Source organism: Panthera onca, chromosome B1, assembly GCF_046562875.1.
Source record: "Panthera onca isolate mPanOnc1 chromosome B1, mPanOnc1 haplotype 2, whole genome shotgun sequence".
In the NCBI taxonomy this organism is placed as follows: domain Eukaryota; kingdom Metazoa; phylum Chordata; class Mammalia; order Carnivora; family Felidae; genus Panthera; species Panthera onca.
Genome location: NC_138342.1, coordinates 131,693,426 through 131,717,659, shown reverse-complemented (window position 1 = coordinate 131,717,659; position 24,234 = coordinate 131,693,426). Strand labels below are relative to the sequence as shown.

The 24,234-nt window shown below is 37.9% G+C and overlaps 1 protein-coding gene across 1 annotated transcript in view; it reads left to right on the top strand.

Annotated features, from left to right (window-relative positions):
* Nucleotides 1-24,234, top strand: part of DCHS2 (dachsous cadherin-related 2) — a 252,231-nt gene that overhangs the window by 151,662 nt on the left and 76,335 nt on the right. The window contains exons 4-10 of the mRNA XM_078445674.2: nt 2,739-2,975; nt 4,049-5,065; nt 7,732-7,919; nt 9,270-9,369; nt 13,772-13,929; nt 15,335-16,178; nt 18,768-19,007. Coding sequence (XP_078301800.2) covers nt 2,739-2,975; nt 4,049-5,065; nt 7,732-7,919; nt 9,270-9,369; nt 13,772-13,929; nt 15,335-16,178; nt 18,768-19,007 — 2,784 coding nt within the window. The remainder of the gene's footprint in view (nt 1-2,738; nt 2,976-4,048; nt 5,066-7,731; nt 7,920-9,269; nt 9,370-13,771; nt 13,930-15,334; nt 16,179-18,767; nt 19,008-24,234) is intronic.

Genomic DNA, 24,234 nt, shown 5'->3' with positions numbered 1-24,234 from the left:
GAACTTCACTCTGAAAACCTGGGGAGGCACCGACATGTCTAGACTTGGATTTTAGGAAGACTGTTCTAATACAAGTATGAAAAATGGTTCAGAAGGAGTCATCTGGAATCAGGAGGACCAAGTATAGTTGAGGCAGATGTTAATCCTTTAATTGTCATAATCATCTAGAGTGCACAATGAGGCCTTCAAAAATTTCTCTGTAATCGGAATTGAGTCAACTGTGGAAGAATATATACCCAGGGAACAAGGATGATTGGGGGCTTAGAGAGACTTCTCGTTTTCTTCTGTAGACAGACACTTCTGTATTATTTGAGCTTTTATTTTTTAACCAACCATAAATTTTCATAATAATTTTTAAAGCTCATCAATAACAGATGGGAAGAATCTGACTTAGAAATATATGTGGTAAGTATTGAGTGCTTTGGTGGAGTCAGTATGAACCTAATTTTACTATGGCTGCTATAGCTGGTGTAAGAATACTTGGTTACATTAATATTTTATAAGTATTCTAATAAGGAGTGTTTATACTCTTTTTTGTAATATACTGTATCTGCAACTATGTGTTCACCAATCAACTTGGAGCATGTTCAGGAGAAATGAACCAACCATGAGTGAAAGGACTTAAAATCATGTTAGTAAGGAACTGTTATGGAAAATGGGGAAGTTGTCAGGAAAGATATTTGACTTTGGTTATTGATGATGTGCTCTGTTAAAGAGATACAAAACATATTAAACTTCTAGTACAAATAAAAACAAGAAATTGGAGTTGTGAGAGGACAGATTTTGACTTAAAAAAGAAAGAAACTCGGGGCACCTGGGTGGCTCAGTTGGTTAAGCATCTGACTTCACCTCAGGTCATGATCTCAAGATTCGTGAGTTCAAGCCCCACATCAGGCTCTGTGCTGACAGCTCAGAGCCTGAAGCCTGCTTCAGATTCTGTGTCTTCCTCTCTCTCTGCCCCTCCCCTACTCACACGCTGTCTGTCTCTCAAAAATAAATAAACATTAAAAAAAATTTTTTAAAAAGAAAAAGAATGAATGGGTGTCATTTTTTTTTTTTTTAATGCCTAGGAAGCTGACAATTCAGATGCTTTCACCAGCCTCTCACAAACTGGCAAAAACCACACTATTCCTTCATTTAACTTACACTTACAGCCAATTGACTGTATTGTGATAGATTCCACCAAGTCCACCTACATGTATCTGTATGTAAATTTATGTAATAAGTTTGCATGTTTTTTTCTTTCTTTAAAAAAACCTGATATGTTCGGGCATCTGAGTGGCTCAGTCGTTTGAGTAGCTAGCTGACTGTTGGTTTTGGCTCCTGTCATGCTCTCACGGTTCTTGGGATTGAGCCCGATGTCAGGCTCCATGCTGATGGTGAGGAATTTGCTTGGGATTCTCTCTCTCCCTCTCTCTCTGTCCCTCCCCCACTTGCACTCATTCTCTCTCAAAATAAATAAATAAACATTAAAAATTTTTTAAAAACCTAACATGTTTATTTCTGAAGCTGGTTATATCCATTTTCATGTTTTCAAACTAGCATGCAAAAGGGTGGTGTTAATAATATTAAATAATTGGTTTTCTCAGCATTACTGGATCCTTCCCCAACTTAACCATTCATAGGTTCTCCTCTCACACACACTATTTATATAAGCCCAACTTGCCAGTCTTGTCCCTATGGTTTTAGCATTTATTTAAGTTTTCTTACCCATAGCTATCAACATTATATCTTCTCACCAGCAAAGATAGAATAAAGCCAATTGAACAAGAGAGCTTCCCTACATTAGTTGAGGTCACATATCAAATACTTCAGAAGGTGAAATTTTAGTTTCATTCTGTAGAGTTAGGATCCTGAAGCCTGGGCAGATTGTGATCATTTTACAGTCCTGCATTAGCTGAGATTACATTGGATTATGGGATCATACTCGACTATCCCATCATCCTGGGCTGGTGATATGGTTGTAAGTCCTAACAAAGGTGACACAGTTTCTGTTTACTGGTGAATTGATGTACTTCCAAGATGTCTAATGTTTAAGCTCTAGAAAAATATTGCTTACCTGACAGAATCCGGACATCATTTTGCAAATATGCTCAAATTCTTGTATTGGAAGATAGAGCTATTAGGATTCTCTAGAGAAACAGAACCAGTAGGAGAGATAGATAGATAGATAGATAGATAGATATACAGATAGATATAAAGAGACTTGTTACAAGGAACTAGCTCATGTAATTATGGAGGCAAATAAGTCCCCAGATCTGCAAGTGGGTTGGTAAACTGGAGACCCAGGAGAACCGATGATGTAGTTCCAGTCTGACGACTGGCTGTCTCAAGACTTAGAAAAGAACTGAGGTTTCAGTATAATTCTGAAGGCAGGAAAACAAAACAAAACAAAACAAAGCAAAACAGTCTCAGCTCAAAGGGAGTCAGGCATGAGGAATTGCCCTTACTCAGGGAAGTGTCAGCCTTTCTGTTGTATTTAGGCCTTCAACTGGTTGCACGAGGCCCATCCACATCAGGGAGGGCAACCTGCTGGAATTAGTCTACCCATTTAAACATTAATCTCCTCCAAAACGCCATCACAGAAATTTGCAGCATAATGTTTGACCAGATGTTTGGGCACCCCATGGCCCAGTCAAGTTGACATAAAATTAACTATCACAGTAGAGTTAGCAGATTGGCTCATCAGTATTTATTTCATGTTCCCTGTTTTTCAATTCTTCCCTTCCCCTACCCAGGAATTATTTACTTAACATCAACTCTTAGTCATTTGGAATCCACTACACTTCTGTTGATGGTCTGTGCTCGAGACGGTGGCGGGCTCACATCTGTCATTAATGCTGACATCACCATACACATTCTTCAGACAATGCTGGCACCTGCTGAATTTGAAAGGCCTAAGTATACTTTCTCAGTTTATGAAGATGTACTTGAAGACAGTCCTGTGGGAACAGTGAAAGCAAAAGAGTCCTTGAGTAAGTACTTCTTATGCCCTGTTAAAATCCATTATTGGAATCATTTCTTGTGTTTTCTTAGGCTGTGCAATCTTGAATGAATCTTTTCCTCCCTCCATGCAAGAAGAATGGAGACCACACAATCTGTGACTCGCTCTTTGTTCTTTCAACATTATTTCTATCCTAAAATTTTCCCTAATCAAAAAGGTAATAAATACTTTTAGAAGTTTAAAACAATACAGAATGATTATAACATAGAAAGCATGTATCTATAACCCAGTCCTCCAAATAGACACATGTGCGGTCGTGTGCACACACACACACACACACACACACACACACACTTTTAAACTTTTTTATGAAAATACGTCCTACTACATTTTTTGTTTTACAATTATCCTTTCCTCCCCACTTTATAGATGGAGGACAGTTTTCCAAGTAACTGGACATCATTCTGTTTTAATTTAAAAAAAGATTGCATAGTCCTTTCACTTAGATATAAACATGTTTTGCTATTAATTTGAATGATTTACAATCATTTTTTGCTAGTCCTTGCAATATTCATGCAAATGTCCATGTATGACTTATAGAGGTTTCTCTGCAGGGTAGATTCCTGAAGTGAATTGCCTGTCTAAAGATCTTGTCCTGGTTACAGTCCATTTCTTCTCTGTCCTCTTTCCCTTCCCTTACTGTCTTTCGGGGTTATTTGCCATTCCTAGGTAGATATAGAGAAGCATCAAGCATAAACTTAACCTGTCTTCCCCAACTATGTAAAATAGGCATCCAAATTATTTTCTGAACATCTTTCTCTTTTACTTAATGCAAAACTACTGAAAGGCAGAGAGTGAAACCTGGGGCTTGCTCCTTGTCCATTGGACATTACCTTTGTCCACTAATACATCTTAACCATGTATCCACTTTCCAGGAGACGTTGGGGAGCTGAGGAAGAGGTAACACATTGCATAGTGTTTTCTGTGGATGTAGTATAGATGAATGCTTTCAGTTTTCAGTATTTCCAGTAGGTGCATTCTTTTGGCATATGGTGATTGTTTTCTCTTTCTCTGCCCCCACACTCCCCACCTTCTTTTTCCCAGATTCCTCAGAGCCAGTTTCTTACAGAATCTCCTCTGGTGATCTGGACAGAAAGTTCTCTATTCACCCGTGGCTGGGTGTCATTCGAACCCAGAAGCCTCTGGATCACGAAACCCAGCCCGTGGTTGTGCTCACGGTGCAGGCGCAGCTCGGCGGCTCCCCTGCTTACGGCAGTACAGAGGTCAACATAACTGTAATCGATGTCAATGACAACCATCCAGTATTTCCCAAAGCCTCTGATGAGGTTAAAATATCCCAGACCACACTGCCTGGCACAGCCTTGTACCTTGCCCGTGCACAAGACAAAGACAGTGGGCAGAATGGATTCATCCGATACACCATTGCAAGCCAGAATCCAAGCATCTTTTCCATTGACTCGGGGCTTGGTGTGGTGTACCTCAATGAGAGTCTGGGAAGTGGGACGCCCCAGAAGTGCACACTAACTCTCATGGCCCAGGACCTGGGCGTTCCTCCTCAGGCATCCCTATTAGTGCTGACAGTTGTGATCGAAAAGCAAGAACAGAGCTCATCTTTGACTTTTGCAAACTTGGTCTATCAAGTGGAAGTTAGTGAGTCTGTCTCACTGATGACCCAAATACTGCAAATACACGCCTACCCACTTGGACCACAGGGCGCAAGCTTGCAGCTCCTGTACTCGCTGGAACCCAGCACGGATTCTGCTATGTTTGGCATCCGCCCTCACACAGGTTGGATTTATTTGCGGCGACAGCTTGACTATGAATCCACACAGACATATAATTTTAGAGTGTTTGCCTGGATCCCGGAGGACAGATTGTCGCAAAATGTGAGCACTTCAGTAATTGTTCATGTCCTGGATGAGAATGACAATTCCCCTACCTTCTTGCATGATGTGTTGTTTTTGAAAGTCGAGGAGAGCCCTGTTCCCCAAGGGGTAATAGGCAAAATTACAGCAATTGACAGAGACTCGGGAAAGAATGGACAGCTGTCATATTTCCTTTTGTCTGATGGAAAGTTCTTCAAGATGAATCCTAATACAGGTAGCATTTTGTAGCTTCCACTTACTCCTTTAAAGTTGAAATTAACGAAACTCAAATCTTTTAGTTATAACGTTAGTACAAACATGTAGTGAAAGTTTTTAGTAGGTAACTTATTCAGTCAGAATGTTGTGATTTTAAAATGAAGTCAAAATTGAATAGAATTTCACCTGTAATGATTCATTCTTCTCTTCCCTCACACCGACATATTGCCAATATATGGTTCTTATTCTGAATTAGAGGTATGGTCCGAATTGGACTGAATGAATCCTTGTGCAAAGTCTGATTTTACCCCCGACCATTCTTTTTCACTTGTAGATTTTTTTAAATGCCAAATAGTTTATAAAAGATAAGTGTCATCAATGTAAAACTAGAAAATAATCCATCAGGTAAGATTTCAAAATCACTCTATTGATGTATTTCCCCATTTGCATTCTGGTAAGGGAACCATGGTGAAAGGGCAAATATTTCCACTGAGTATTTTCCCAAGTCTTCATTATGAAGTTAAATGTAAAAATGCTATTATATTTTTAAATTTGTATTTCAGAAATTTACAAGGATTTTATTTCATTCTGCAACCACCGACAAATGAAATATGTTGATATTGCAATCATATAGCTGAGGAAACTGCGACTCAGATAGGTCAAACAACATGCCCAAGGTTATGGAGCTAGAAGGAAATAGAGAAGGCCTTCACTTCATACAACTCCAGGAGATACGGTTATGTTGTAGCCTTTGTAATTGGTACCCCCTGCCCTGTAGTGGGACAGAATTTGAATTCACTTCTGATTAACTTCAAGCCTTTACGAAGTGCCTGTTATGTGAATTAGGAACAGGTGCCCCTTCCTCCAGCAGATGGAGCTTTACACCAGGGCACATGACTTGCCAGGGAAGCTGCAAACTGGATTTCAGCTCTCATTCACTCCCAAGCTGGGACGCCCTCTGCAGGGCACAAAGTGCCTAGCTATACAGGGTGACCTGCTTGCTCTTTACTTCCCTCCGGTAGACAGTTTTGTAGGTCTTCTATTTCACCTGTGTTTTTTTTTTTCAGTTGGTATTTAAAAAATAAATTAAAATATACAGTTGGCTCCCCCACGATTTTCTCTCTCCTACGATTATCCAGCACCCAGATTCAGAAAGACCAGGTGTCCATTCCTCGAATTGATATATGGCTTTTAAGCAAGTATTAACCTCAGAGCTCAGTTTCCTCACCATGACTAGAAGGGATAATTCCTGCTGTGCTTCGTTGTCCTGCTCTGAGGGGAAGAGAGCTAAAGTCAATGAAGGGACTTGGAAGACTACCTTCTGTGTTCCCGTTCACCAGGGATGAGTGCAGTGTGGCAACATAGGAGTTGAGACCACCCTTCAGAGCATGGTGGGAGTGCCTGCCCCTCCACCCTGATGCTCTGAGCGGTGTCTGTGGTGATCCGAACTGGCTCCCATGGAAGCCCAGCCTGCCTTGGCATTTCCTGTGTGTGCAGCACCACGCTGGACTCCACAGTCTTTTTCACCACTGCCCTCCAGACTGCTACTTGTCAATCGGAGTTGGTTCGTCAAATAAAAATGTGCTTGCCATTCAGGGCGTAGGGTTTTCAGAGGAGAAGTACAGTTTGGAACTCTCAAAATGCAGTTGCTGTGTATGTGATTTTTGTCAACAATCTTGTAAACACTACATAAATGTAGTTTATGTGGTAAACACTGGGTTTCGGCTCAACAGTTCGGCACCTTACCCAAACAGGAATTTTCCTTTCTGTTCCTAATTTCACTTTTTGTTTTGTTTTACACACTGTCATTTCATTTGGATGAAGAGGGCACAAGTAACAGAAAGTCGCTTCGTATTGACTTTCTCACAAATAGATATTTCCATAAGGAGCGAGGAAATTAATGGCGGTGGAGCCCTGAAGCAGGAGCTGGGCTTTGGGGAGAGAATATGTGGCCTCCAATGCCCCTGGCAGCAGGTGGAGGTAGCTGCGATTTTCTGCCCGAGTCTCCACGGCTGAAGTCTCTGACGTGGAGAAACTGAGACCAAAAACCCAGAACTTGTAATGTCAGAGCTGCTTTTCATGATTTTATAAAGCAGTATGAAGAACAATATGCCGGGGGCACCTGGGTGGCTCAGTCAGTTAAGTGCCGACTTCAGCTCAGGGCATGATCTCATGGCTCGTGAGTTTGAGCCCCGTGTCGGGCTCTGTGCTGACGGCTCAGAGACCGGAGCCTGCTTCGGATTCTGTGTCTCCTTCTTTCTCTGCCCCACCCCTGCTCATGCTCTGTCTATTTCAAAAATGAATGAACATTAAAAATAAATTATAAATAGATAAATAATTTAAAAAGGATATGCTGTAATTTTAAATCTTCTAAATTATTACAAAATTCACACGGAGTACTTCATCATTTATTTTTATGAATGCATTTTTCTTTTAGTTCAAATGGTCAATGGTAGATAGTTTGAAATACAAAGAGGGACAAATGTAAAGTGGTATTTTCAGGAGAAACTTCAGGAAATTTAACAGTGGAGTCAAACTACTAATATACATCATCTTGGAAACTGTGCATTTACTCTGAGTTCTCTATCTGGTTTTCCTTTCTGTGATTTAGCTTGGATGTGGTTCATAATGGCAAGATTCTAGTACGTGGTGACAGCCTCTTTTGTTCTACTCCATATTCCTTAGGCGAATTGATCAGTTGGGTGGCATTGGACCATGAGCATCAGGTACACCATCAGGTGATTGTCCTAGTGACCGACCATGGCTCCCCACCACGAAACGCCAGCATGGTGGTTTACGTCTCAGTTACTGACATCAACGACAACAGGCCATATTTCCCACAGTGTCTCCCTGGAAAGGAATTGCACGTCAAGGTTTGTAGAGTGAAGTAACCTTGCAGTGAATTTGTAATGTTCTTAGTCATTTGTTTTGAGCACCATCTTGTGGTCAAATGTGTGAATTTATCAAATCAGCCTTGGTGTGGCAATGCATACATTTCCAGAAGATCTAGAAATTATTCACATGTCAAAACAAAAAACAAAAAACCCCCATAAATTAAAAAAAAATGATTGTATGTGCTATTTGAGATCACCCATCTAGTGTAATGATAATGCAGTTTTGCCCATTGCGCCCAAACATAATGGTGCCCCATTGTCAGTAATGCTAGGGTGTGGATTGTTTTTCCAGTAACTTGCATGCATCTCTTTGTGCAGAGTTCCTTTTGGGTGATTCGTACCCATCTCTAAGCTGATTAGTTAAATATAGGGGAACAATTTGTAGCTCTAAAGTAGACGTGCAACCAGAGATTATAAAATTTGATCTTTGGTAGCTCGTGCAGAAATTTCTCATTATGTCTATATTTATTTCATCTTTTTCATCTCCACGTTTTCTATGGTTTATAGTACACATAGTAAGTTAGAATATTTGTTTATGTACATAATTAATAAATATATGTTGGAGGTACTTTACTTTTTTAAATGAATGAATAAAAAGCTTGGAAGCTATACTCCAAAACAACCGGACACTCAAACTGTGTTCAGATATGCATATTGAACAACTCAAAAAAGGTACAGAGACAGTTAATAGTTTTAAAATCATCCTCCAAAGCTGTATTTAAGGAAAATTCTACCAAAGCAAAGCGTTCTTATAGTATCATTTTGATTTTAATTATATCATTAAAATATCCCATGGCAGGGTAGCAGGACTCTTCACTTGGAGTTCAACTCCACGTGTACATTTCAAAATCCTCTGAAAAGTTCCTGTTAACTAATGAGGTATGTTACCTGTATTAGGTGTGTTCCCTGAAATAAAGGTTTATATCAATCTCTAGCATATTTGGGGAATGAGAAGATGCTAGAATTCTTAAAATATGTCCAAAATCTAAGATCATTTAGTCAATTTTATTTTTTTCCCTCAAAATTAGTTCAAATGCTGCCTATAGTCTGTCCAAATTGAGTGAAAGACTTAAATTTATAGTGCTGTTTCTTTTCATGGATTTGCATTTATGTAAAAATTATTTATATAATTTATGTGGTAGACATTTGAGTTATATGTGGATTTTAAAATGTTTAAATGTTTTTATGTTTAAATATTTAAATGTTTAAATGTTTTTAAATGTTTAAAATAGTTTTCAAAATGCTTAGTAGTAATGTGTTCTTTCACTTAAAGATTCATATTTATTTCTAAACTTTGACTAATTTTTAAGCCGTTTGTTTTAATGACAGGTTCTGGAAGGTCAGCCAGTAAATATGTTGGTGACAACTGTGTTTGCAAAGGATTTTGACGAAGGAAACAATGCAGAAGTCGTATATTCAGTATCTCCAGGTAAAAGTCACCCTTCATAAAAGAATTAAGAGCTTTTAGAATTTTCTCTTTTGTCTACCAACTATCTACCTTCTTCTGGGAAAATGGTTAATGATGAAAATAACACCAGGTACAAACAAAATAAATTTGTTATTATCTAGAATCACCTTTATTTTAAAAAATAACTGTGCTTGCTTTGGCAGCACATATACTAAATTGGGGCCCTGGTGGTTCAGTTGGTTAAGCATCCTACTTCGGCTCAGGTCATGTGATCTCACAGTTTGTGAGTTCGAGCCCCACGTCAGGCTCTGTGCTGACAGCTCAGAGCCTGGAGCCTGCTTTGGATTCTGTGTCTCCTTCTCTCTCTGCCCCTCCCCTGCTTGCACTCTGTCTCTCTGTCTCTCTCTCTCTCTCTCTCTCTCTCTCTCTCTCAAAAATAAACATTAGAAAAATTAAAAATAACTTAAAAATGTAATGTAAAATCATAGTGGTTTTTGTGTGTCTCAAATAGAAACCAACCAACCATCCACCTTAATGAATATTTTTCAGTAATCTGAAATGCAAATCAACTTTTACTGAAAATAAAGTATTTAGCGAATCAAAATTGTATTAAGTATAAAGAAATATGATCATGAGTACCAAGAATCTATGAATCTTTATGAAGACTAAATATTCTTAAGGTCAAAGTAAACCATACCTGGAAAAGGTCACATGCATTCATATATATATGTGTGTGTATGTTGGAACTCCATATTTATGTTTTTGTTTTAGAATGTACAAGTCTCAGATTTGTTCCAGTGATAAGCTTTAGTTGGCATTACATTTTACACTCTTTTCAAAAGATATTTGTTGCTTCGTCATGTTTGTGACAAACATAAGAAGGCAAGAGATAACATTACCTATTATGCAGATAATGTCCACATGGAAAACCCAAAAGATCCTGCAGCCAAACCATTGGAATGAATAAGATAAAAACCTTCTGGGAACTATGTCAATATACAAAAACCACTAACATTTAAAAAAACGAAGCACATTTTCAAAGATCTCACTCACTGTAACAAAGAAAACCATAGGATATTGGGGCAGATTTACTGCGAAGTAATGGAGTTTAAGTTTCAGGGCCTTCACCTGAAGGGCTCTTCTGGGATGGGAGTAGGGGGCAGTGAACAATTTATATTTGTAATATGGTCTTATTTTTCTTAAAGAGAGCCCCTTACACAATATGTTTCAAAACCCCCCAAATCAGGATCATCCTGATAGGAGCAGAGGGAGGAAAATTGCAGTGAAAGACATTCAAGACCTTTAAAGTAGAAAATAACAAAATATTTTTTAAATGTTTATTTATTTCTGAGACAGAGCATGAGTGGGGGAGGGTCAGAGAGAGGGAGACACAGAATCCAAAGCAGGCTCCAGGCTCTGAGCTGTCAGCACAGAGCCCGACGTGGGGCTCGAACTCACAAACCATGAGATCATGACCCGAGCCAAAGTCAGTCGCTCAACCGACTGAGCCACCCAGGAGCCCCAGAAAATAACAAAATATTAATGAAAGATCTTAAAGAAGAATGAAATGAAAAGGCGTATCATGTTCATGCTTGGGAAAGTTCAAGATCCTAAAGACGATGTGATGGATTGTTGGGTGAAAATGAGCCTGCTGCATGCACACACACACACACGGACATACACAGAAAAATTAATATATTAAGCTCTAATCCTGCTCTAATACCATTATTTAGAAGGAAACAAAACCATGTGATATATTACTCGTGAATATATGGACTAGAAACATAAACCACTACTTTTAGAAAAGGGTCTAGTTACGGAGAAGGAGGGGAATGTGATCTGGAAGTATACCCAGATCCTCCGCTGTAGTGTTACTGTGTCATTTATTAAAAACTTCTGAAGAAATTTTGCGAATTGACGCATTTGGAAATGTTTACATGGATGCTCAGCATATAGTTCCGAATGTTTGAAATATAGATTATTTTTAAACCTTAGCTTCTAGAATGATACTTGGGGCATAGCAATATAAAAAATGATGGTATATATTATGTTATTCATATTTTTGCTTGTACTTCAATCCAACTGCTAAATAGAGGAAACTATAAAATATAAGAAAAATAACAAGATAAAAATAAATATAATACAAATAAAGACATGTATAACATTCATGAAAATCTCCTACAGTATTCTTGTTAAGAATTAAATAAATGGATCAAAGCATAGAAATCACAAAGAAATAGATGTTACATAAATTCCTGCTCTACCCTCCAACTTTCTTTTTTTTTTAATGTGTATTCATTTTTGAGAGACAGACAGAGTGTGAACAGGGGAGGGGCAGAGAGAGGAGACACAGAACTCCAAGCAGGCGTCAGGCTCCACGCTGTCAGCATAGAGCCCAACGTGGGGTTTGAACTCACAAACCATGAGATCATGACCTGAGCCGAAGTTGGATGTTCAACCAACTGAGCCACCCAGGCACCCTCCAACTTTCTTAAGAGCAGGAATTCTTTTTTATTTGTCTTTATATCTTCTATAACTGGTAAAGTATCCTTGAAGAAACAGCTGGCGCCAGGTCCCGGACAGGAAATCTATAAGATGAGTCTGTGCCATTTTGTCCTACCAGCTACAGGAAGCCTACTACAGATTACTAGGATCATATTACAAAAATTCAGGAATCAGCTTTAAGAGGATCCCACTCTTCAAAGAAGGGACAGTTTGAACATCAATAAGAATAATAATGGCAATAGATTGAAACCCTGCCAATGTGTTTAATTCATGCTTAATGATTCTTAAAACAGAAACTAAACAAACTTTTCGTTGTCATAGTTGGAGCCCTAGACGATGTTAGTGAGCCAATCCATTATTCTGAGCACTGTTAAAACAAGTTTAGCATCAAGTATTTATTCTGACTTTCCTGGGATGAACTGTCCCATTGGATGACCAATATGTAGATGAAAGTTTCTCTTTATTACTATATTCCAGCTAATAAATGAAGAATGGATGATAGACTCAGAATATTGTACTTTGCAACACTGAATGTATCTTTAGTGAATGTATCTTTAGCTGTGCATCAGTGGGGGCCAACATCAAAAAAGGAGGCCATCAGACATGTGCTTTTGAAGGAAAATGCAAAATGGCACTTTATGAAGTAAACTTGCCCCCCCAAAACTGAACCTGAATCTGATTCACTTTCTAGAACTACCTTCCCATTTAAGGAACAGAGAACAGAGGAACATATTAAGCCACATGTTAGAGATGAGAAACAGTGAAATCCAGATCATGATAAACTTCAGGATACATGATCCATTTCTTGACCAAATGAGTTGCAAGAACAAAATGAAGAGCTGGATAACAAAAGTGCACAGATTGAAGAGCTATGCAAATAGAGACTCTACGTTGAACCTGAGCTGAGCTAACCAAAAAAAGAAAAGAAAAGATAGTTATGAGACCATGGAAATTTAAAACTGGCTTTACATTTGATGAGATTAAGGGATAATCACTAATTAAAAAACTTTCTTTAATGTTTATTTTTGAGATAGAGAAAAAGAGAGAGACAGAGCATGAGCCGGGGGAGGGCAGAGACAGAGAGGGAGACACAGAATCTGAAACAGGCTCCAGGCTCTGAGTTGTCAGCACAGAGCCTGACATGAGGCTCAAACTCGGGAACCAGGAACGGTGAGATCATGACCCGAGCTGAAATCGGATGCTCAACTGACTGAGCCACCCAGGTGCCCTGCTAATTATTAATTTTTAATAGAATAATGAAGTCCTGTGACTATATTAAAAATGTTCCTTTTTTTTAAAGTTTTTTTTTTAAAGTTTATTTGTTTGAGAGAGACAGAGACAGCATGAGTAGGGGAGGAGGAGGAGAGAGAGAGAGAGGGAGAGAGACAGAGAATCCCAAGCAGGCTCCACACCGTCAGCACAGAGCCTGATGCCGGGCTCAAACTCATGAGACTGTGGGATCATGACCTGAGCTGAAATGAAAAGTCAGATGCTTAACCGACTGAGCCACCCAGGCAAACTTTTCCTTATTTTTTAGAGATGCATGTTGAAATATATACAGAAGAAATGATAGGATTTCTGGAATTTGCTTGAAAAGAAGATGGTAAGGGGAAATTATATGAATGGGGAATAAAGATCTGTCATGAGTTGATAATTATTGAAGCTAAAATGATAGGCACACAAAAGCTCATTGTTGCATTCCTTCCACTTTTATATATGTTTGAAAATTTCCATAATAAAACATTTAAAAATCTGTTACGTTTCTTGCCTATATTTTTAGTATTATTTTATGTTTGTACACTCACAGAGCTGAAAACAAATAAAGCTTCCAAATTATATGGTTATGTAGATTAGTTAATTCTTTATTTTCTGCACTGTCAGTTAACATCGATTTCTTAATTTCCGTGTGTGTCTATAGAAGGTAGTTCTGATCACTTCAAGATTGATGCCAACAGTGGTGAAATCAGAACAACCACAATACTTTCACATGACTACAGACCTTCCTACAGGATGACCATAATTGCCAGTGACCAGGGGGAGCCTCCTCTTCAAGGACAGGCAGTCATTAATATTCAGGTAATGTTCCATTGTCACCGTACAGTGTGAAAAGATATTCTGAGGGGTGACTGGGTGGCTCAGTCAGTTAAGCCTTCGACTTTAGCTCAGGGAATGATCTCGTGGTCTGCGAGTTCAAGCCCCGTGTCGGGCTCTGTGCTGACAGCTCAGAGCCTGGAGCCTGTTTCAGATTCTGTGTCTCCCTTTTTCTCTGCCCCTCCCCTGCTCATGCTCTGTCTCTCTCTCTCTCTCAAAAATAAATAAACATTTAAAAAATAAAAAACTTTAAAGGTGTTCTGAAGGTTTTTGTTTGATTTTTATACAAATGTTATGGTCAAAATTCCTTAAATAATGTGAATGCTGTATTTAGAGAGCACCGAAGATTCATGTGTGTCTTTTTATTATGACTCGCGAAATGATTAGACCCAAATAACTTTTAACTTTTGACTTTGTACGTTTCCTGACAAGATACTTACCTTTCTCACTACATAGACTCACTGCATTTACATTGCTCTGCCTACACAAGAACAAAAAAGTGTCTTGTCTTTTACTTTTTCCTAATTGCAAGGACCTGGTAAATTTGTGGGAGAAACTTGTATGTAAACACGTGGTCAATAATAAGTCACATAGTTCTTTGTCATTATTTTTAAATTTAGAAAAGTCACTTGAGAACCGTATTTTATGGCTTTGCTTTAATCATAATGAGCAAACAACTTGTGGGAAGTCTTCATTGTAGGAAAAATTCACACTAACCAGTCAAAGATGAGATGACTGTGCTTAGCTAGATTTCTTTGTTCATGCACATGATAATCAGTAATATTAGTATAGATGTGTGTAATAATCAAGAAGAGATATCCCTAAGAATTCGCTTTCCAAATTATATTCTTTGTTGATTGAGGATATGTGGGTTAGGAGAAAATTCTATATCATAATACTTCCAAGTCTCTGGTTTCAAATAAACAAAGACACATGATACATAAATGTGCACAGATGTGGCCATTATGGATATATTGGTCTCTAGGATTTAGAGTAATTTGGAGAACTATCTATCCCACAGTCTTGTTGAAGAATCACAAAGCTACAATTCAGCTTAACTGTAGCACGGTCTTACCAAACCTCATTTCACACATTAGAACCAACAGGGAAGTGGAAAATTCTGTACTTTCTTATCTCCCAGATACTATCGCACATTAAAACAAATGGGGAAGTGGAAAATTGTGTACTTTCTTATCTCCTAGCTATTACGCAATTTTCAATCTTCAGAGACACCTTGGAATTATATAATAGAAAAAGACGTTTTCTCACCAATTAATATGTGTATCATACAAATGGAAGGGATTTGCTTCTGATATACTATCATCACATCTATTGATTCATCTGTTACAAAGGATCCCAAGTTAACACCTCCTTTCCATTCTTATTTCAGGTGATACCTCTATCTAAAGGGAGAGCTATCATTTCTCAGAATATTAGACACTTAGTTTTACCAGAAAACTTGAAGCCTGCAAAAATAATGAGCTTGATAAAGTCACCCGATCACCTTCAGCAACATCATAATGGAAAGTTACATTTTAGTATTGCTGCAGATGACAAGGATGGGCACTTCAAAATTGACAGCTCGACAGGAGACTTATTCCTTTCTAAGGAACTTGATTATGAAATGACATCCCATTATTTATTCAGGGTGGTTACTAAAGACCATAGCAAAACCCCTCCCCTGAATAGCACAGTCTTCCTTAATATTGATGTGGAAGATCAGAATGACCATTCCCCATCTTTCCAAGAAGAGCTCATCGTGATAAGCGTGGAAGAGAATGTCCCTATAGGGACGCTGGTGCATGTCTTCAATGCCAAGGATGGGGATGGCAGTTTTTTGAACAGTAGAATTCAATACTTCATCGAATCCCACCACCCTGGCATGAGTCCCTTTCTTATCCACCCCTCATTTGGCACATTAGTCACTGCATCCCCCCTTGACAGAGAGAGAGTTCCAGCTGTCATGCTGACAATAACAGCATCCGATCAGGCTGTGAATGTGACAGACCGGCGCGTGGGATCACTGATGGCAAAGGTAGTGATTTTGGATGTAAATGACCACAGCCCCACTTTTATATCTTTCCCCATGGCCCACATCAAAGAGGATGCCACAGTGGGCTCTTTGGTACACCACATAACTGCTCAAGATCCAGATGAAGGAAGGAATGGAAGAGTAACATACAGCATCCTTTCAGGAAATGAAAACATGGCCTTTACGCTAGATGAGTCATCAGGTACTGTATGCCATTGTCAATTAAAGTCTCTGATCACTTGCTTACATTTGTCCTTTTTGTTCTCCTATGTTAAAATAATTCTCAAGATATACTGGCTTTAAAGAAATGTGACTTGATTTACTGTTTAACTTACGTATATGATAGGCACAGAGGTTGTATTTAGAGAACCAACTGTAATTGACCTTTTTGTTGAAATTAAAATCGGCTGTGCTTTGTCGCTAGCTCACATTTCATGGGATGAATATACAGTGGCAAACTTCTTTGAGACTTTGCACTGTGGGTCCTCACAGGGCCCAAAGTAAATTGAGGCAGAGCAAGACTAAGCGTCAGCATTGATCAGACATTAGCGTAGAATCCTATCTGTAAGATTGTGCAAATACACATTTGTAAATAGTTGGAAATACTGTATTTGTAAATTATTGGATTGATATGGGCATTAAGACCCTTACTTTCACATCAGCTGTAACATTTTATTTTTTGCAGAAGCATTTACTCACCGTCCCCTCTGTCACTTATTCAATGTCATTCACTGTCACTTCACTTTTCTTGCTGTCACCATATTGCCAGATAACATCTCCTAGAAATTTTGATGTGTTTCGATGGAAGATTACATGTATAGAGTGTCATTCTTGTGAAATTGGAAATTAACATCCCTCAACCTGATTTGAAAAGATGGACTAGCAAAATATAATAAAGCCATTTCTGCATAAGTCTTAGATAAAACATCTCAGATGTATGTACCATTTGGCCCAACTGTTAGTTAGGAACATTATTTGGAATGGGACTGAATGTATAGGATTTGGAAGCCATGATTATAGTCTGGCTATATACCATTGGAAAATTTCATCAAAATATTTATTAAATCCTGTACATATGGTTCCATTCTGAGGCACGCATGACCATCACCTAAAAACCCAGCTGACAGAGAGATAGTCCAGACTCAGCTGCTGATTTCTGTTAGAGCAGGGGTCTCCAAGGACCTGTTTCAATGACACTTAAAATGTTTTCCAGCATGGCTAAGGAAGGTCTATTCCAGATCGTTAAAGAGGATGGATAAAATTAGAATCATGCTTCAGTAATATAGGTATCACGACTCTTGAGCAATTGTACTGGCTGTTTCAGTGGAGATATTTTTCAAAGACATAAATGATCCTTGCTGAATGCATTCAGAGAAGACAGGCTATTTTTCTTCACAAAGCTCACATTTCTTATGAGGAAGACATAGTGGGTTTTGCAATGGCTTTGGCTCTGAAATATAAAGTGATAAGTAATTGAAAAACTATCTTATGAAATCTGAAAGGGCAAGCTTCTTTAATTATATGAAGATAAGTTCTCATAGGATAAGCATGTGTTAGAGAAGCAAACAGCAATCCTAAAAGAAGAATTATGAGAACTGGAATCAGTAACAGCTCTATGTGTGCAAGCTTTGTAACACTTTGCTTAGGTAAGTTACATGCTTTGGAGTTTATTACCTGAGTTATAAAGTCTTAACTATCTTTTCTAGTAAAAAAAAAAAAAAAGATAGTTAACGGAGAGTAGTATAAAGAGATGTTAAGTCTTTATCTTAAAGAATATAGCCATACTCACCTTTTTGTAACTTGGTCACTTTAAAACATTAAACACGACGTGTCATTTGACCTGGAGTGTATACTCTCACAACCTAGATTTGTTTTTTTGTTTGTTTTAGTTTTGTTGTTTGGTTTTGGTTTGGCTTTGGGGTTTTAAAATTTTTTTTATTTTAAGGAGAGAGAGAGCATGTGAGAACAGGGGAGGGGCAGAGGAAGGGAGAGAGACAGAGAGACAGAGAGAGAGAATCCCAAGCAGGCTCTATGTTCAGTACAGAGCCCAATGCAGGACTTGACCCCATGACCCTGAGATCATGACCTGAGCTGAAATCAAGAGTCAGATGCTCAACCAACTGAGCCACCCAGGCACCCTTGTTTTATTATTTTAAGTAGGCTCCCTGCCCAGTGCGGTGCTTGAACTCACAACCCTGAGATCAAGAGCCATGTGCTCTATCGACTGAGCTAGCCAGGCACCTCTAACCTAGATTTTTTAAATGAAAGTAAAAGTTGGATAAGTAAATAATTTTGATGTAATCATCTCCATAGATAATGATATATGATAGATTATTTCTGAATTCTCATTCATTTTATAATTTAAACTAGAATGTTCTTGGTCTTTTAGTCAAAAGAATCATTTTTATTTTTTGGCAATATATATATTTTTTATTTTTGGTAATGTATAAACTCAACGTCGGTTTAATAAGATTTATTTTTTTAAAAAGTTTATTTATTTAGTTTGAGAGAGAGAGGCAGAGAGAGAGGGAGAATCCTAAGCAGCCTCTGTGAGAGCCCAATGCGGGGCTCGATCCCATGAACCATGAGATCATGTCCTGAGCTGACATCAAGAGTCTCAACAGTCAGATGCTTAACTGACTGAGTCACCCAGGCACCCCAATAAGATTTATTCTTGAACAAAGAAAACGTCTGAATTTTTAGCAAGTTAGGTAATTTAGACAAAGGTGGAGTAACCATGACTTCTTTAAAAAAATGTTTCTAATGTTTCTCTTCTCCTCTTTCAAATCAGGCTTACTAACAACAACTTGTCCTTTGGATTATGAAATAAAAACCCAGCACATTCTGACCCTTCTGGCCCTGGATGATGGCATACCCGTGCTTTCTTCATCCCAGACTTTGACAATTACTGTTCTTGATGTAAATGATGAGGCACCAGTATTTCAGCAGAACTTGTATGAAGCTTCAGTTAAAGAAAACCAAAATCCAGGGGAGTTTGTCATAAGGGTTGAAGCTATGGACAGAGATTCAGGTAATTTAAAAGTATAGAAACTTGGCAATTAATGCCAAAAACAAAAACTCACATAATTTAAACTAGTTATGGCTCAGAAAAATGAAGACAGTTGCTACTTATCTCAAACTTCTAATACGTCTTTAATTAGCATACACATAAAAACATATACACACATAAAGATAATGTTTGCTTCAATATGGCTTTTGTTTGTATTGATTTATATTATTTATGGTAGAATGATACATACCTAATTAATTTGTATGCAACTTACTGATTTGATCTTGATAATAAACTGAAAAAGTATAGACAAAGTATCACACTTCCAGAGTGTAATGGTTAGATACATTGCATACAAGAAGGTAAATGGTTCTGTATTTCCTCTATATATAGCACAATGGAAGAGAGAGGATGCTTGGGTTTGAATCCTAGAACTACCCTTTACTTCAGCTGTGTAACTTTGAACAAGTAGCTAATTCTATCTGTTGCTCTGTTTGCTTATCTGGAAAATGGGGATAATGATAGTGCCTAATTTGTAGTTCTGTTATGAGTATGAATTCATTATTACATGTAAAGAGATAAGACCAGTGACTGGCACAATAAGTGGTCAATGAATGTTAACTTATGTCATTACTGTTAGTACTCTTATTAATGTCAGCCACTATGTCCAGACAAATGACTTGGAAGTGAATGAATTGACTGTAGCTAGTAATTTGTAAATGTCTTAGAATTGCTTTTCAATATCACTGTGACTTTTTCTATGTAAGATTCAGTAATTTTAATAATGTTGTTTATATTTTAAAAAAATAATGCTGAAAATTACAGTGAAGTGTTTGCCATTGAAAGCATATGCCAATTTTCTCCATCTGAGTTCATGCAAATTGCTTGATAAGCTCATCTTTTTACCTTTTGCATATATATATTTTTATTATAGAAGATTCAGACATACATTATAATTGGACATCTGTATACGCTACAAAGTGGTTACTCCCGCAAATCTAGTTACCATCTGTCACTCTACAATTGACATTTTTTTACCCCTTTCACCCATCCCCAACCGCCTTCCCCTCTGGTGACCACCAGTCTATTCTCTGTATCTATGAGTTTCTCTTCACTTCATTTTGTTCCTTTTGTTTTTAGATTCCACATGGGACTGAATCATAGGGTATCAGACCTTCTCCTTCTGACTTATTTCACTTAGTATAATATCCTCAATGTCCAAAGGTCCAACCATGTTGTTACAAATGGCAAGATTTAATTCTTTTTTATGACTGAGTAGTGTGTGTGTGTGTGTGTGTGTGTGTGTGTGTGTATCACATTTTTTAATACATTCATCCATTGGTGGACATTTAGGTTGCTTACATATCTTGGCTATTTTAAATAATGCTTTAGTGAACATAAGGGTACAAGTGTATTTTGAAATTAACATTTTCATTTTCTTTGGATAAATACCCAGTAGTGGAATAGCTGGATCATGCAGTAGTTCTATTTTTAATTTTTTGAGGACTCTCCATGATGGTGTTTTCCATAGTGGCTGCACCAATTTATATTCCCACCAACAGTGTGTGAGTATTTTCTTTTCTCCACATCCTATCCAACACTTGTTATTTTTTGATAATAGCCATTCTAACAGATATGACATGACATATCATTGTAGTTTTGATTTGCATTGCCCTAATAATTAGTTATGTTGAACATCTTTTTATGTGGCTGTTGGCCACCTACGTGTCTTCTTTGGAAAAACGTTTATTCAGATCCTCTGCACTTTAAAAAATCATGTTGTTTGTTTTTTGTTGTTGAGTTTGAGTTCTTTATATATTTTGGATATTAACCCCTATCAAATGCATGATTTGCAAATATCTTCTCCTATTCAGGAGGATGTTTTTTTGTTTTGATGATGGTTTCCTTTATATGCAGAAGCTTTTTAGTTTGATGTATTCTCATTTGTTAATTTTTGCTCTTCTTTCCCTTGACTTTGGAATCTGATCCACAAGAACATCACTAGGACTTATGTCACAAAGTTTACCACCTGTGTTTTCTTCTAGGAATGTTATGGTTTTAGGTTTTACATTCAAGTGTTTAATTCATTTTGAGTTAATTTTTGTATTTGGTGTAAGATAGTGGCCCAGTTTCATTTTTTTGTATGTAACTGACTAGTTTTCTCAACACCATTTATTTAAGAAACTGCTCTTTCCCCATTGTATATTCTTAGCTTCTTTTTCATAACTTAATTGTCCATGTATTGTGTGGGTTTGTTTCAGGGCTCTTGATTCTGTTCCACTGATCTCTGTGTCTGTTTCTGTGCCAGTCCCATACTGTTTTGATTACCGTTGCTTTGTCGTAGGAAATCGGGGGGCATGACACCTCCAGCTTTGTTCTTTCTCACGATTGCTTTAGTCATTTGGGATCTTTTGTGGTTCCATACAAATTTTAGAATGATTTGTTCTACTTCTATGAAATATGCCTTTGGACTTTTGATAGGAGTTGCATTGAATCTGTGGATTGCTTTGGAAAGTATTGATATTTGAACAATATTAATTCTTTCAATCCATGAATGAGCCAACCTTTTTAAGTTCACCTTTGTATATAGCAAGTGGCATTACATAATCCGTATAATTAAAAAAAAATTTTTTTTAATGTTTATTTTTGAGAGAGATAGAGACCGAGTGCAAGCGAGGGAGGGGCAGAGAGAGAGGGAGACACAGAATCTGAAGCAGGCTCCTAGCTTTCAGGACAGAGCCTGAGACGGGGGCTTGAACTCGAAAACCGTGAGATCATGACCTGAGCTGAAGTTGGACGCTCAACCAACGGAGCCACCCAGGCGCCCCATCAGTATAATTTTTTTAACAAAAATTGTAATAGATATGTCCATGGTAATATTAGTATTAACAGTAGCATTTTCTTCCCAAATTGTTCATCCAAGGGGTAAAAGATAGACTTCCTTGAGCTTTTAAACTACATTGTATACCATTTTAGATGCTTTGCCCCTTGGGAAAACATCATCTTTTAATGAAATGCATTTTGCATAAATCTGTATATGATGCTGCAAAAACTTTCTTTTCAAAGACTAACCTAATTTTCTCTCTTTTGACCAGAATGGGGCAGTATGATCACAGAATTACTCTTACTAAGCTCAAGGACACAGGGCTGGAGTGTGGTACCAATTCTTCCTCCCAACTTGTACTTATAGAATTTATTTAGCACATTTTTGGCAGTATGGTCTTAAGGGTGATAGAAACAATGGAAAATATACATAAGCGTTGTGTTTCACAATAGTTCAATAAAGTTCTCTTAGAATGCTCTCTGGGGGCGCCTGGGTGGCGCAGTCGGTTAAGCGTCCGACTTCAGCCAGGTCACGATCTCGCGGTCCGTGAGTTCGAGCCCCGCGTCAGGCTCTGGGCTGATGGCTCGGAGCCTGGAGCCTGTTTCCGATTCTGTGTGTCCCTCTCTCTCTGCCCCTCCCCCGTTCATGCTCTGTCTCTCTCTGTCCCAAAAATAAATAAAAAACGTTGAAAAAAAAAAAAAAAAGAATGCTCTCTGGTGTAAATTGAGCAACATAGGGCCCTGAGCAACACAAAAACTACTTCCCAAAGTTCACAGACATATGCTGAACATGTCACCGATGTGAATCCATGCAATCATTAGGAGTCATTACTCATCAGCAATTATTAAAATATATAAAATGCTTCCTCTTCTTGACCTTACTTTACCTTACTAATTTTAGTTTTGGTAATGGACACTGCTAAGGAATCTCTTGCTTCAATGTAAGAAGAGAGAGAAAAACATTTCTCTCAAATTTTTACATGTATCAACTAAAACTGATTATCATAAATATGCATTCCACTTTTTACTGTCAGGTTGCCTACTGTTGGTGTTATTTTCTTTTAGAATAAACCTGTTACTTAAACTGAATTGAAGACTTCGTTATGCCAAAGGTTATGGTTTGCTGGATGGAGAATTTAGATGCAAAATTTTTGTTTTTCTGGCTTTGCATTGATGGATGTTTGAAATACCACATTAGCATCTTCATGAGTCTCAGGCACCTTGACGTGTTGTGGAGACCATTTTTGGCGTACTGTTAATCTCAGTGTTTTTAATGAGGCCAGATTTGTTAAGCAAGTGCCTTTGAATGTATTTTCCCTCAACCTTTTGTTGTTTTTGTTTTTTGGTTTTTGTTTTTTATCTTTGCTTGTTGGTTTAAAACAATGAAAAAGAATTATGCATAAAAACTAGATGACGTAGTCAAGATTTTAACATAACTGGCATCACATTGGAATTTATGAATGGTTTACTTTTTAGTATGTATTTTTAAAAAATAGTATAGCGTTACTTAATACTAGAAAGCTTAACATATGTTTTTAAAATTGTAAGCCTACAGTGTTGTTTGGCCTTCGAAACCCATGGGACTTCGAGCCCTGCATGTTTATGATGTATGACTCACACTAGTACTAACAGGAGTTTTTTCATGTATTAAAAGGGAAAAACAACTACCAGGTTTTAACTAAGATATTAAAACTGCTACAGCTTTGGTACCACCAACAAGAGTTCTATTGTTAAGGAGAAAAGATTTACCCCCGGGGGCGCCCCTCCCCTATTCCCTGGAGAAAGGGTACCCCTGCTAGGGCAGATGAATCTCTCCTGCTGATATATTTGCTCAATAGTGGTGAATACAAGATCATTTCACAGCACGTTGCCATGCAAAAAATGTCAAATTCTATAATGAGATTTTATTCTCTATTCCATAAAAAAACTGTACAGTTGACCCTTGACCAACGTGGGGATGAGGAGTGCTGACTGCCCCTCACACAGTCAAAAACCCACGTTTAACTTTTGAGGCTCCAAAAACTTAACCACTGGTAGCCTGCAGTTGACCAGAAGCCTTACTGGTAAACAGTCAATGAACACATGTTTTGTAGATTATATGTATTCTATACTATATTCTTACAACAAAATAAGCTAGAGACAAGAAAATGGTTTTAGGAAAATCAGAAGGAAGAGAAAATAAATTTGCAGTACTATACTGTATTTATAAAAAAAAATCCACGAGTACATGAATTCATGTAGTTCAAATCGTGTTGTTCAAGGGTCAGCTGTATTCTCTGAGTTTATTTGGAATTAACTCTGGATCTGATTTCCTGAAAAATGTCTTGTGCTGGATTATAACTTCACACGACAGCCTATACTTGGAGCGAGGGAGAAACACTGCCATGACAGTATTTCATCTGTTTCGTTGACTCTAAAACAGCAT